The 16100-nt window shown below is 45.5% G+C and overlaps 1 protein-coding gene across 1 annotated transcript in view; it reads right to left on the minus strand.

Annotated features, from left to right (window-relative positions):
* Positions 1 to 16100, minus strand: part of EFHC2 (EF-hand domain containing 2) — a 332355-nt gene that overhangs the window by 213033 nt on the left and 103222 nt on the right. The window contains exon 7 of the mRNA XM_085622956.1: positions 14118 to 14256. Coding sequence (XP_085479082.1) covers positions 14118 to 14256 — 139 coding nt within the window. The remainder of the gene's footprint in view (positions 1 to 14117; positions 14257 to 16100) is intronic.

The raw sequence follows: 16100 nt of genomic DNA on the forward strand, positions 1-16100 counted from the left end.
CTTCCTCCAGGATCGCAGCTTTCAAGTTGCGCAGCGTCCACATGTCTCTAAATGCATCCCACTCTCACAAGGGGTTCCGCAGGGCTCTATTCTAAGCTCAACTCTCAATTCCCAATCTTGGCCGATATTGTGGAAAAATACAATGTCACCGTCGTGTTTTACATGGATGACATGCAACTTATTGTCACCCTTTCCCAGGACTCGGAGTAAGCAGCCACCCAGTTCTCCTCCTGCCTGAGTAACCTCGCCTCCTGGATGTTGAGTAACTGCCTTAAATTGAACGGCAGCAAAACCGAGGTCCTAATCGTAGGGAAGTCTCCCTCCATTTGGTCCTCAGCTAGGTGGCCTCAGACTCCGGGCCCCACGCCTATCCCAAAGGAGGAAGCTAAAAACCTAGGTGTCTGGCTGACCCCAACCTCTCTTTTGAGAGTCACACTAGGAAGGTCACAGGGAAATGTTTTGGAATTCTCAAAATGTTGAGAAAAGCCCTGGACATTCACCCTGCATCGGCCAGAAAAACCCTGTCTCATGCTCTTGTAACTTCCTAGCTATGGAAACATTCTCTACCTTGGAGCAGCAAAAAATTGTCTCTATAAGCTGGAATGCATTCAGAATGCAGCGGCACGTATGGTCCTCAACCTTCCTAGAAGAACTTCTGCCTCAAAAGCCCTAGGCTCTCCGCAGTGGCTACCTATTGAAGGACAAATTCTTTTCAAAGCCCTATGTTTCTTGTCATCGGAGCCTGCAGGGCAAAGGCCCGAGTTATCACCACCATCTTCTTATTCCCTATCACCCGACCCATCATCTTAGATCAACCGGAGCCTATTTGGTAAAAGTACCCAAAGTCCAAAGAGCCAGAATGGGTGTGCGCTCGTTGGTAGCAAAAGACTAAAACGCATTAACTCTCTTTCTTCGAGCTCAGCCCTCGGAAATAAATTCTGGAAAAAACTAAAAACCTGGCTTTTCCAGTTGTGAGACCTGTATATTCTTTAACCTGTTTAGCCTATCTGGCTCTTTCAAGCCTCTCCGGAGAGTATTTTTTTCCAGCGCGGGGACACACCAGTTGGTGTAACCAGGCGCTATATCAGTGGTTTATTATTATATCCCACTGAGTAGAAAAAGTAATCCAAAAGTAACTACAACTGTATTTGCACATTTTTACAAAACTGTAAGACAAGTCAATATTCATCCAGCTTGCTTTTTAGCAATCTGTTTTGAAAAGTACAATCATATTTACCTGTACCAAGGCCTGCTTGGTTCTATAAATGAAAAAAAAGGACATATTTTTATACAAAACAATTGGTCAGAGTTCAGTATTTGAGTGTGTGAAATCATTCCGTGCCTGAGTGTGTACACTAAATGCTTAAGACTTCCCTCTGATAAAGCCTTACTGCTTGCCCACACTACCATAAATAGAGAGTAAGGTATTATCTACTTTTATATCTGTAAACCTTTGGGGATCCACTGGGCTCTGTGCACACTATACCTTACTTCGGTATAGTATATACAGAGCCAGCTTCTTGGACTGATTTGGTCAACACCTGATCACATAACAGAACTCCTAAATTGTCTTTAAAAATCTGAATTTTTGAATTGACAATTTTTCCAAATTTCTTAAAGTCTTGATAGGGCCTTGGTTAAGTCCCATTAGACTTTTTTAGAAAAATAAAAACTCACCATAGTTAGGGGTAAGAGGATTTAGATTTTTAGAAAGTCTCTTAACAAGAATCCAACTGTTAGGGTAAACATGCCAAATAGCATGGAGAACATGGTTGAGGAGCTCGACCTCACCCCTTACCTCCATCTGGAATTTAGGGAGTTAAGGTCTCTATGTAAACTTAAGAACATTGTAATGGGGTCCCATCCTTCCAAACAAAAGCTCCAGGAGCTATTGGCAGGGTATGCTAAAGACTACCCCTCTGAGCAAGGTCAAGAACTCTCAGATGGGGAAGAAGATGTAGGGGATGAGGATAACTTCCAACCCCGACACACTTCCTAGGGAGAACAGGGCCCCTGTGCCCCTGACTCCAACAATATTTCTCAAAGCACCTAGATTCCACACAGGTGGGGCAGGTACTTCTGAGACCATTGAGGACAGCCTCAATGAAGAGGCCAACCTCTTAGTGAGGTTAACCAAAAGATTTGACCTAGAGGCCGATTCCTGGCTCTAGAAAAAGAAAGAGCAGAGAGGGGCTTAGCACCCATTAATGGTGGCAGCAGCTTCATAAATAGGAACAGAGAACAATCTTATGATCCAAAAGTCCCCAAAGGGATTGTTCCCAAATTTGTGGAAGGTGATTACATCACCAAATGGTTCACAGCTTTTGAGAGGGCTTGTGAATGAGAAAAATTAGGAAGTCATACTGGGGGCTCTCCTTTGGAAACTGTAACTGCAAGGACAGACTCCTGACCCTCACAGGGGCTGATGCTGGGTCTTATGCCCTCACGAAAAACACTCTGATTGAGGGCTTTGGGCTCACAACTGAGGAATATCAAATTAGATTCAGGGGGGCTCACAGAACCCCAAACCAGTCCTGGAGTGACTTCGTAGACTACTCAGTTAAGACACTAGATGGATGGTTAACTGGAAATAATGTGCATGATTTCAATGAACTTTACAATCTTTTTATGAAAGAATATATTTTAAGTAATTGCACTAATGAAAAGTTACATCAGCATTTGGTAGACCTAGGTCTAATTTCTCCCCAAGAATTGGGAAAGAAGGCAGACCACTGAGTCAAGACTAGGATAACAAAAACAGCCACCGGGGGCGACCAAAAGAAAGGGGTTATCAAACCTCCCCAGGGGAAAGGGGGTGAGAACCCCAAAGACAAATACCAAGAGTCTTCAAAAGGGCCGCAAAAACCTACTTGAGGGGTGGGTCCTGAACCCCTTCCCAGTCCAATGGTAGGTACAAAGGGAAAAACTTTAATCCCAAAAGGCCTTGTGTTTCAACTGTAAGAAGTTAGGACACTTAACTGGAGATTCTATTTTTCCTAACAAGAAGCCCCCCTAGTTCTCCTCCAGTTAGTAATGGTGTAGCCAATCTCCAGACGGGACCAACAATGTGCCCAGAGCAAACAGGGTTCACACTGAAGCAGTTTTAGTCTCGGAAGCAGAAGTTGAGTTTTCCACTTTAGCTGTATGGCCATCCAACTTGAAAAAGTATTTACAGTACCACTGGTACGCTGATAGTGTTACTACTAACGATGCCATGGCTATTGCAACATTAGACTGGGGAAGTTACTGGCCTGATACAGGTCTCTCCGAAGATTCCATCTTCCCGTCTGCTTAGAAACGACCTGGAGACCTCAGCATGGGCTGAGGTAGAATTGAAAACCCATGCAGCAATGCTGGACATCTCTGAGATTGTGTGTGTCGAGACTAGCACACAGAGCCGAGCACAGGGTGAAAAAGAAGTGTTCGAGCCTGAAGAATGGCCCAACCTTCCAAGAGAAAAGGCAAGAAGACCAGGGAACCAGCTTCTAGACAGCAAAAGATTCAGGATGCCTCTCCTCAGGGAGAGGAACTGTCAGCCCCAGAGGGAACAGAGCCCATGGAACTTAACCCTTACCAGGTTGAGCTCTCAGGCCCAGGGGAACCCACTAGGGAACTACTGTGCCTTGGACAGCAGACCTGTCCAACTGTTGGAAGCCTGAGGCAGCAAACTGTTTCACAGGAAAAGGGAAATGTTAGTGGTATCCACAGAGCCCACTTGGAGGAAGGACTCCTGTATACTGAGGCCAGAGAACCCAACTCTTTTGCCAATAGGAGAGTAGTAGTGCCTCAGATGTACAAGGAGTTTTTACTCACCCTAGCTGGGCATCTTGGCCAAACAAAAACGTGGGACTGGTTACTTAGCTATTTCTACTGGCCCCAGATATCCCAGAAAGTAAAGGAGTTTGTCAGCTCCTGTGTCACCTGCCAAGCCAGTGGCAAGCCAGATGCACACCCAAAGGCCCCCTTAATTATTCTACCAGTGGTTGGGGTTCTTTTTGAAAGGGTAGGTGTGGACATAGTTGGTCCACTGGAACCTCCCACAGCCTCAGGGAACGCATTTGTATTTGTTGTAGTGGATCATTCTACCAGGTATCCTGAAGCAATTCCCCATAGGACTCCTACAGCTCTTGCAGTAGTCAAGGCCCTTAATGGTGTCTTCACCAGGGTAGGGTTTCCTAAGGAGGTGGTGTCAGATAGAGGATCAAACTTCGTGTCTGCATACCTCAAGCACATGTGGAATGAGTGTTGAGTGCAGTACAAGATTACTACACCCTATCATCCACAAACCAATGGTCTTGTTGAAAGTTTTAACAAGACATTGAAAGGCATGATCATGGGACTCCCTGAAAAACTCAAAAGGATGGGAGGTCCTTTTGCCATGCTTGCTTTTCGCCTACAGGGAGGTGCCTCAGATGGCAGTAGCATTTTCCTCCTTTGAACTTCTGTTTGGCCACCCTGTTAGGGGACCACTCTGTCTTGTTAAGAAGGTTGGGAGAAGCCTCAAAAAGAACCCAAACAGGATATTATGGACTATGTACTAGGCTTAAGGTCCAGAATGTCAGAGTACATGGAAAAAGCTTCCAAGAATCTTGAGACCAGCTTGGAGCTCCAGAAGCACTGGTATGACCAAAAGCTGGACCGGTAGAATTCCAACCAGGGCAAAAGGTGTGGGTTTTGGAGCCTGTGGCACCAAGTACCAGGACAAATGGAATGGACCATACCCCATCTTAGAAAGGAAAGGGAAGGTAACCTACTTGGTGGACCTGTGCACAAGCAGGACACATAAGAGGGTGATCCATGTGAACCGCCTGAAACTTTTCCATGACAGAGCTGACATAACCATGCTGATGGTTACTGGCAGGATCAGGAGACAGAGAGTTAACCTCTCCCTGACCTTCTCTTGTAAAGCCCCAAAGATGAGTCAGTGAATAGAGTGATCTATTCAGATACCCTCACTGCCCAACAGCAGGCTGACTGTAGGCAGGTCCACCTAGGGAAGGTTTTACAGGCCATGCAAACTGCAGGCCTAACTATCAAAGCATCCAAATGCCAGATAAGGCAGGGAACAGTTGCATACTTGGGCCACCTTGTTAATGGAGGCCAAGTGCAACCCCTACAGCCCAAGGTCCAGGCTATTCTGGACTGTGAGGCTCCAACAACCCAGACCCAAGTCAGGGCATTTCTTGGCTTGACTGGGTACTACAGGAGGTTTGTGAAAGGGTTTGGTCCCATTGTGACACCCCTCACAGAACTCACCTCCAAGAAAATGCCCAAGAAGATAAACTGGACAGTTAGCTGTCAAAAGGCTTTTGGCGCCCTGAAAGAGGCAATGGTCTCAGCACCAATTCTCAAAGTGCCAGACTACACCAAGCAGTTCATTGTGCAGACTGATGCCTCTAAGTTAGGGACAGGAGCGGTCCTATCCAAGACCAATGATGATGGCCAAGACCAGCCTGTTGCTTTTATAAGCAGGCTGTTACTCCCCAGGGGGCAGCATTGGAGTGCCATTGAGAGGGAGGCCTTTGCTGTAGTTTGGTCCCTGAAAGATTTGAGACCATACTTATTTGGTCCTCACTTCACCGTTCAAACTGACCACAGACCTCTCAAATGTCTAATGCAAATGAAAAGTGAAAAGCCCAATGGTTTGAGGAGGTCCATCTCCCTACAGGGAATGGACTTTACAGTGGAACACAGACCTGGGACTGCCCATGCCAATGCAGATGGACTTTACAGGTTCTTCCAATTAAACAATTAAGACTCTCTCTTTCGTTTGGGAGGCGGGGGTTGTGTAGGAAAGTGCCACTTTTTGCTTGGTTGCCTCCCATTTTTGCCTGATGTTGAAACTCTTTGACTAAGTGTGCCCTGGGTTCCTGCCAACCAGGTATGTTTATGTTTATGTTTAGGGGATTTATAGAGCGCATGGCTGCCCAGGGGCTTCCCAGCACTAAGGTACCCAGGGCCTATGTTCTTTCCATAAAACTGTACTGTTGCAAACCCAATTGGCAACTCTATGGCCACATGTAAGTCCCTTGTAAAAGGTACCATAGGTACCAAGGGCACTGTGATCAGGGAAGGCCTCTAAGTGCTGCAGCACCTATTGTGCCACCCTTCAAGGCCCTGTACCTTAACACACACACTGCCATTGCAGGCTGCATGTTGTGGTGCAAAGCAAAGTGTCTGCCATGCCTACAATCCACTGCCATGGCATAGGTAAGCCACCCCTCTAGCTGGGTGCACTATACTACTGGTGAGGGTACAGATGCATGAACCTTGTACCCCTACAGAATGTCCATTCTTAGACATTGTAAGTGCAGTGAAGCCATAAAGAGTATATGGTCTGAGAGTTTGTCATTATGAACTCCACAGCACCATAATGCCACTGATGCCAGTGTGGGATTTAATGGCAAATGCACTCAGAGGGCATCTTAGAGATGACCCCTGAAAAACGACCTAACTCTAGTGTCCTGGTTGAGTGGCTGCTCGCCAGCTGCCACCAACAGACATATTTCTGGACCCCTGGGTCAGAAGCCTGCTGCTCTTGGGGTCCTGAAAAAAAGCACATCCTGGGTTGAGGTGCCAAGCCTCCTCCCCCCAGGATGGGCAAGGTCCATGAAGGGGAGGTTACAAAGGCTCTCCGCCTTTGTGAGTTGATCCAGCCATTTGCTACTCCCAGCACCTGGCCCCCACCGGTTCTGACCCCCACTTTGGGCGGGAGAATTGGCGAGGAAATTGAGATAGGAGGAGATGTGTGCCCACCTTTACGAACCCCACCCCTCCTGTCGGGGAGGCAAGGTGAAGCACAACTCTCAGTCCCTGCCATCTTGAAGATAGGGGGACCCAGGCAACCAGAGTGCAGCTTATGCCCCCTTCCACTGGGAGGTGGTATAATAGGGGGTAGACCCAACCCAAGGAAGGGACACATTGGTCCCGACCTATACTTACCTGAAATGTCCCCTAAAATGTAGTATTTAGTGGCAACCCTGAACCTTGCCTTCTGAGTCAAGAAGAAATGCTGAGGGAAGAAGAGGAGGACACCAAATGACTTGGCCCCAGCCCTACTGGCCTGTCCCGACCTCGACCTGCTCCAGGTCACTGACCCGGCGATGCGGCGAGCGCAATATAAGTGGTTTTCTTTTAAAAAAATAAAATTTACATTGTCATCTGTTGACTCTTTCCCCACCCCACCTCACCCCACCGCTTTTAACTGCACGGGCCACTCCTGGTTTGTGCACATTTTCCATTTTTTGTATGTCTGTAGTCTGCAGAACTGGTACAGGCTACTAGGCAGCACCATCATCTTTACTGCCACTGTTCCCCCCACCCAGAATATTAAATGGTTAATTATCAGCTAGAAAGATCCAATTTCACTGTCCAAATGCTTCTGGCTATATTGTAATGTAGTGTTTCAGGGAGAGGCCATGCTAGATAGCCTTTTTCACTGTTTGCCTATCGGAGGGGAGTGGAAGCCATTCAAATTTGCATTGTCTGTCCGTCAGCATAAATATCCGGTCCCTAGGGCATAGTTAAATTAATCTTAAAGTCTGTGACTCCTGAAATTATTGGAGCTCTTTCATGCAGGCCAGCTCCAAGAGCACTGGGCTGGTGAGCTTAAGCATAACTACTTATCAGTTGAAGTGCCCCTTGCACCACTCCATTGGAGTAGTAGAAAGCTAAAATGTTCACTTGGTGAAAGGAATTAGGGATGCATTTATACACTGGAAAGGACACTGTAGTTGACAGACCATGGACTCTTGATCAGTCAGTGTGAAAAGGATTTGCATAAGTTCCCACTCTGGCATAGCTGGAGGGAAAGTAACAAGTCTCAAGGATGTATGAGCATTGTGTGAGTCACATGATATATTTTCTGACAGATATGCCTTTGTCATTAACTGTTCCCAGTGCCACAGCTCTTTGGGACCTCAGTGAAAACAATGAAGGTAAATAATCGTTCACAAGTTTTTGATTGGATAGAATTTATAATGGTTAACACATTTCTAGTGTAAAACGCCAGCTATTTCATTTCAACATCATTTAGCAGAGGAAAGCTGAAAATATGTACTGTAATATCTTTTAAAACCCTATGGTCACATATTGAATTCCCAGGAAGGGTGCACTGCCTCCTTTTGGGGAGTTCAACCATTGGGCACACTACATTCCAAAAGGCGTGAGACACATAAAACAGCAATGAACATATTTATAGTGTTTAACTAGCAACTACCTTTTAATTACTATGTGTTCAGTTATATCCAACTTGTTGACTGTACCCATCATTTGCTGGTCCTTAGATAAGAGTACTTAGAAGGTCTGGGTGTTCCTCTATACAGGGCTTTGGTTATGTTTCCAGTGACAAAAGTAATTGTTGATCTAAACTCTTCCCCATTACCAGTACTTTTCATCCTGGCTAAGGTCATGAATGCAATAAAGCTTTTGATATGAAAGTTCACCCTTAGAATAAGCAGCTATTGGGGGGCAGGGCCATGGAGGAGACCCGGAAAGATGAGTCTCCCTGAGCTCCACTTATGAGGCCCCAATCCCCTCTTAATGGCCAATCACCACAGGAGCGACAATTGCCCATGTTTCCCTAATCCCTGGCAGTAATGGGGAGTGCTGAGGGGCCCCCCTGGCCCCTGCTGGGACGGCCTACTGGCAGGAACTTGCCTACATGGGGTTACCAAAAACGACACAGTAGCCATCTTGGGGCAGCGCCATGAGACCTGCATGGCCTGAAGCTCTTACTCGAGTCCCTGGGACTCTCGTGGTGGCACGGAGGCTTCCTGCAGGTGAACCACTTTGCCCATTGTTGGACTTCGGCAGGGCTGGGGGTCACTTCTGAGTTGCGGGGAATCCCGCAGGGCGCCACCACCCACGAGAGGCCCGTATTATTAGTGATGTCGGTGGGCCAAGTCGGGAGAGCGGACCTGCCTGAAACTCCTCCTGCACCCCAGTAACGATCTCCGGGGGGCTGGTACAGGAGGATCCCCTTCTTGCTAGATAACATCTGGGCCCTGTGAGGGCTTGAGGGACACGATGGGGGGATGGCATGCTCAAAGAGCTTACACAAACTTGGTGGCCTCGCTTCAACATCGGGGTTCCCCTTGCGCCTCTCCCAAAGTGGGCACATAACACCCAGAAGCTCTACACGCCGTGTTTATGCCTTGTGCCATGCTTGGCTACTCTTTATCTTGCTTATTTAGTGGCACCATCAATTTACATTGTCCCGTAGCACTATTCTTTACTAGTGGACTGGTGACGGCTTCTGAGGGGGTCCTTGTGCCCCTAGAGGAGTGCAGTGCCAGAAGCCCAACAAAACAGATCCAAGAGGAGCGATCCCATGTTTTGAATTCTGGCTTGAGTCCTGTTATTGGCCATTGAAGCCTGGTGCCCTCGGCCTGGTGAACTGTGTGAGTTGATCCCTGATAACCCATTCCTATCACGAAGGCGGTGAACAGAACCATGCAACCCCCCTCATCCTCCATTCAGGATATGCTACAAAAGCCTGACCCCCCATCCGCAGGGGATTACTCAATGCAGCCTCCTAGCCCAGGAGGGAGAGGAATGCCTGGACTCCCATGGTCCTGTGGCTAAAGAAGACAGCCAACTCTTGCTAGCTGAATTTCGCAAATATCTCACATAATTTCTGCAGAATTTCACTAGGACCCTACTGATTTGGATCAGTCCTTGCGTCAAACTGATTCTCGCCTAACAATGGTGGAATCAACAGTGGCACAGCACGCACTTGAAAATATTGACCAAATGTCTCACATCGATAAGCTGGAATGGGGGCAATCGGAGCTCCATGACAAGATTGTTGATCTTGAAAACTGCTCCAGACACAACAACAGGGGACTGGCATCCACTATCCCACAGGCAGACCGAGAGGTCCATGACATTGACAAATTGGTTACGCCATTCTGCAGGCGACACACCTCCTCTGAATCAATACGAAACACTTCCATTCCTATTGGTACCTTACACAGTTTCACTCCTCTTAAACCCCGGGGGGTGGCTATTCTCCTTCGACGAGACCTCTCATTTGATCTTGACAGTACATACAGAGATCAGGAGGGGTGACAGATAGGAATACATGGCATGTTTGGTACTACTCAAATGACCATAACTTCCATATGTGGCCCCAACAGAGAGAGAGGGGAGTTATACTCTGACGTTTTCTGGCTTTCCCACTTTCCACTGGTTCTGCGTCTTGACCGCTCTCAAACCGACAGGATGAACTTCTCACAAGCTCTAACCCAGGGGATACTGGACTTGACACTTGTAGACGCCTGGCGGCACCACCACCCTCGGCAGGGCGATTACATGTTTTATTCCAGCATTCATAAGACATATTCATGACTTAAATATTTCTCAGTTTCCCAAACCCTGCTTCCTAGGCCTGTAGACACTAGAATGGATGTTAGAGTCCTGTCCGAGCATGCCCTGGTGTGCCTGTCCTTGGGCCCCATTTGAACTGCAGCGGCCATTTCGGAGGCCATAGCTTTTTAATGAATTCACACAACATGACAAATTCCTCTGTGACTGCATCAAAGATGGCATTGAACGCTACTTCCCTGAAAACAAAACCGGAGATGCAGCGAAAGCGGTCTTCCGAAAGAAGCTTATCTCCCATACAGCCACATTTGAAAGGGCGGCCAAACTCTGCAAACACGAACTAGAAATACAAATCCAGCAAACTGAGGGAAGACTCAGATAGGGAGAATCACGTAGGACCGTATTGGATTTGCAAAGCTTTGCTGGTGAACTTTAGCATATCCTAATGAAGGACGCTGCTTTATATTAACCAAAATTATTATGAACGGAGGGATAAGGCAGACGGGCTTTTGGCACATAAACTATGCATCCGCAGCACACGCAAGCACAGCAGGGAGTTTAAGGACGGCAAAGGCTGCCTTCAGTATGAGAGAGACGACATCATTAATGTCTTTCACCACTACCATTCCGCTCTCTACCAGGCCCAACATCTAAATGCCCAACATCAAGACAACTATCGTCTTACTTACAACCACTCCAGATAGGGATGAGGAGATTACCCCAGATGAGGTCTAGGCAGCAATGAGCAATCTCCCTTTGCGGAAAGCGCCGGGTCCGGATGGGTACTTGGCTACATTCTATGCTTCCCATTTGATAGACCCTCTGGTGAAGGTGTCTAATTCCTTTCTGTGATCTGAGCTGGTTATTGGCACCATGCTGGAATCTCATATTACGCTCCTCCTAAAGTCGGGTAAACCCCCTGCACATTGTTCCTCATACAGGCCCATCACGCTCTTGAATTGCAATGTGAAATTGTTAGCGTCCATCCTTGTGGCCCATCTTCATCACACCTTCTCTTATTTCTCCACATCAATCCAGATTAATCTGCAATAGACAGACAAACAACAACAAACACCTAGCGGTGGTACTCATGGAGGTAGCTGAACAGTGGAAGCAACCAATGGCCCTCCTCTCCCTTGATGCTGAGAAGGCGTTTGAAATGGTAGACTGGGCATACCGTCCAGAAACCTGCTGCTAAACCCAAAAGCAATGCCTCTTACTTCCCACAGATCATGCTCACTAGTGGTGCCCCCCAATTTTCACCCTCACAATGGAACCCACAGTGGCCAGGATTCAAAATAACCCAGCAATTCACAGCAGGACAATAGAGGGCAGAGAACATAAATTGACTCTTTTTGTCGATGGCATCCTCTGTTTCATTACGGACCTAGAGACCACCATTACGGCACATAAGAGGGAGCTACATCTCTCCTCCCAAGTGTGAGGCTTCAAAAGCAACTTCACCAAATCACAAGGCATCTAGGATTCCATTGAAAGAGGTGGTTTGCAAGGGGAGATGTCAGCAATCATGTACTTGGGGATTCGACTCCCCCGCGCACAAGCGGCATCTATATCTACAATATCCCTCCAATTCTCACATCTTTCAGGGACCTATACAGGTTGAGCAATCTAGAGATCTCCTGGCGGGGCAGGCTTAACAGCCTGAAAATAAACTTCATGTCCGCCTGTTGTATGCCCTCCCAACCCTCCCCTCTTGCTATCCCCAAGGCAACTCGTTTTAGATCCACATCAGGATGTTTGCCTTTGTGATGGGGACAAGTCCCCAAGAGAAGTGCAGGCTTCACTCTCTCACACTACAGCGGAAAGTGGTCTAGACTTTCCAGGCGTCACTACATACATACTCACTGACCAACTCCGCCCCTTCCTTGATTGGAACTGTGACCCTGAAGACAAACCTTGGATTCAGGTGGAACAGGCTTTCTCCCCAGTCCCCCTATCGGGGCTTCTGTGGCTTCCTTTGTCAGCCTGGGAAGGAGCACCGCAGCTTAGTCAGGCGCTATTCTAGGTAGGCAGACCATCAGCACGCTTAGCTATGCAACAGGAAGAAGTCCCTATCAAGACACTATGCCATAACAATGTCCAACGCCAAGGCATATCATCGCTTTACCAATATATTTTAAACCTTGCTCCCCTAAAAACATGCATATGTGTGGCAATGGGAGAGAGAGCTCGATACTGAAATCCCAGATGACATATGGGATGGCAGAGGGCTGCTAAGTCTTCAATCTGTCTCAGATACAAAGAGAACGTTTATAAAATACTAACATGCTGGTACCTTACACCTGTTAGACTCGCAAAAATGTTTGGTGGTTCCTACTTATGTTGGAAAGGGTGTGGCAAGCGCAGCACATTCCTACACACCTGGTGGTCATGTTCAGTAATCCAAACATTCCGGGACGAAGTTCTCTGCATGATACATGACATCTCAATGTCTCGCTACCCTGCAACCCACTCACAATCTTGTTCGGAGACCCTGGTGCAGATAGGCTCTTCACCTCGACGACTCTTCAGGGGCGAATGTTCTCACTATTACTAGAAGTGTGATTGAGCGTGGCCCAGTTATGGAAGCAGCCGCAGGTCAACATGTGGTGTGGAAAGACCTGGTCGCTGTTCGCTTTGGAAAAACTAACACATACTGCACGTGATAGAGTGGCCAAATTTGATGCAACATGGCGCCCATTAACTACTTACATAAAACGTCTACAAAGGGTGGAGGGGCTCTATATGACGATGTCCAGGCCACTGAGGGCCTCTGAAATTTATGTAATGTCTTCTGATGCAGAGAAGGGATCATCTGGAGCCGAGTGCCCAACTTGATTTCTGGGACTCATTGGGATCGGTTGGGGTCAGCTGTTGCACTAAATGTGTAATCATTGTTTCCCGGAGAGTGTTGGGGTTGTGTTTCTCATGGTTTATTTTTTTTAATGTCTCTATCCGTAAATGAACTGTGTGTCCTATTGTTTTATTTAAAATTAAAAATACATTTGTTTAAAAAGAAGGAGCAGCTATTCAAGGGGTGGGGGGTAATATAAATTCACCAACGTATTAGCCATCCCTTACATAACATGGGTATTTATAAATCACAAGTATCACCCAGGGTTATCAAGGCGCTGAATAACAGATGTTTATTGCTACCCAACTCAATGGTACTCATTTGATCAAACTCAGAAGGATGAAAGGCTGATCAGACCAACCAGGATTCGAACCTTTGACCATGAAGTCAAAGTTAGGTCCCTAAAGAGGCTGCATTAGTCCACTAAGCTACCTGACCCAGCCTAACAGATGGCTCTTCATAAATACAGGAAAAGGTGAGGCTAAACAGTCACTCCAACTTGGCCATGACAGTAATGGGTCTCAAAACCCCTTCTTTCAGTGGTGAGATTCTGATTCTTCTGTTGTTTCAGGTCCCTTATCCTGGGAGAACAAAATCATTTCCTCCTCTTTTACTATCACTAAACTAGAGTGTTTTTCAGATAGTGTTCTAGAAAGGAAGGGTTCTTGATAAATTTTAAAAAAAATAATACAATAACTAGCACAATGAGAGGCTGTACGTGAAGGGGGACACTAAGAAGAGGACATGTTAGATAATCTGTGAAAAAATAAACCAATGTTACCACAGAAAAAAGGTAAACAAACATACAAATACAAAGCACCAAACCCCTACCAACATTGTTATTTAGTTGCTTATCACAGCAATCCTTCAGGACGTTGCCACATAACAATAGGGATACAGTAAAATTCCTAACGGAATAGAAATGTGTTTTACTGACCGAGTCCATATTTTGTCTTGTAAAAATCTCTGGTGAAAGGATCACAGTCACAGAGTAAGATCTTCCTCCCCCACAAGTTGACCGCGGAGCCAATCGTTAGGTCGCAGTCTTTGTAAATTTCATGATGTACTGCTCCGGTCTGTAAAAGTGATCATTGTTATTTTGGCGGGGTGACAAGCAAGTCAAGGAAATTTAACTTTCTGGCTGCAGAGCGAGACGTGTTCAAAAGGAGGATTTTTGGAAAGGGCAATGTGGGCTACATATTTGAATGGGAGGCAGCCGGGCACAATTTTATGTGGTAAAATATTAATTTCCAGTGACTCTTAGTAGTAATAAGAGGTACAATTACTATAAATAACACAAGACTACTGAAAAGTCTAATAGGATTAAAGAAGACAGGCAAGCAGGTACCTAAGGACAAAGAAAAATGTGAGTATCTAATACTCATTTTACATTTTTATCTGCACTAGAACAGTTTATGACCATTTCATAAATGAAAGAAGAAAATATTAAAAAATACTTTATCAACAAAATAAATGCAAGTTGTAAAAGAAGGGAATAGAAATATGAAAAGAGTAAAACAAAATTGGAGAAAAAGAAAAAATGAGTCGCCTAGTAAAACAAAACATCAAACAGTCAACATATCCAGTTATACTGGGATTAAAAGCAGATCCAGACAGTCTTACTTCCCATCTTAAAAGTAGTATTATTGCAGAACAGCTAAAACCTTTACACAAGGAATAAGAAATGTGTTAAAAAAATATAAGAAATTTGGCAAAGCGTAAATCTATGACTTTACACATTTCCCCATTTTCACCTTTCTTATGACTCTTGCAATGATTTTAACCACTCAACAATAAATTCCACCACTGATTTTAGTAAGTAATTCTTTTACTCCAAAATTTGGATGAAAACACGTAACATCATTTGAATTGATGAACAGTGTTGAGTTATTTATTACTCAGTAGAGGAAAAATGGCTGAAAGTAGCATTAAGTTTTAAGTCAAGATTATTATGGACAGGAATATGAAATACAGTAACACCACCATGTACTAGCGTCAGGAGTTGGGTAGTGATTAATATTATTTTGAGGTCTCCATGTTTTTACTTCATTTTTTTGTAAAGCTATATTTATTAAAGTAAGATCTGCATGGTGGCTACACACCATCCGAATACAACTATGGAAAACAGGAAGGACCTCCTTTCCAAGAGAGTGGCAATAAAAATCTAGGGGCAAACTGTTTTTGTGCTCAAAGCAGCATTACAAAATGTGTCCAAATTTCACAGTACCAGCAAGATTCCCCTTAAACATTTTCAACAGGTAAGTAGGGAAATTTGTCTGATATAGGCCAAAAGACGTGAGAACTACTATTCACAAAGCAGTGGTGGAGTTCAGGTTTCATAGTTAATTAACATTCACATTTCATTATTTTATTTACAGCTTTAACATCTGTTTACTGAACCTTTTTCTGTGACTGTATATTGGGGTTTTCATTGCATTGTAGCATTTCAGCTGCACAACCAAACGGATCCCTTTACATTGTCACACATGCACTGCTTAGGGGATAAAAACCCAGATTTCCTTAGGTGGAGGGGTTGGGGGTGTCCAAGTGAACCACCTGGTGAAGCAGAAAATTTTCATTCAGTACCTGTCCTACTATACTGATGCCCTCTATGGTGCAACCACAACCCAACCACTTCCTAAATTAATAGAAACCCTCTATGTGGCAGTGCACCACATAAAGCTAAATTGGGCCCTAGAGATCCGAGTCTCATATTCCCCTACAATCATCAAATAGCAACATTTGATTTGTTTCTTTAAAAGCTGCTGTGATCTATCTATTGTACTTTAGTATTTATCAATAGCTTCACACCCCTGTTTAGTTTATGAAGCACTGATATGGGGATTGGCTAAATAAAATGCTCTTTCAAAGAGTTAGTGGGAAGCGAGTGAGGTGCTAGTGGGGCCTATGTGGAAATATT

Source organism: Triturus cristatus, chromosome 8 (assembly GCF_964204655.1).
Source record: "Triturus cristatus chromosome 8, aTriCri1.1, whole genome shotgun sequence".
Lineage (NCBI taxonomy): Eukaryota > Metazoa > Chordata > Amphibia > Caudata > Salamandridae > Triturus > Triturus cristatus.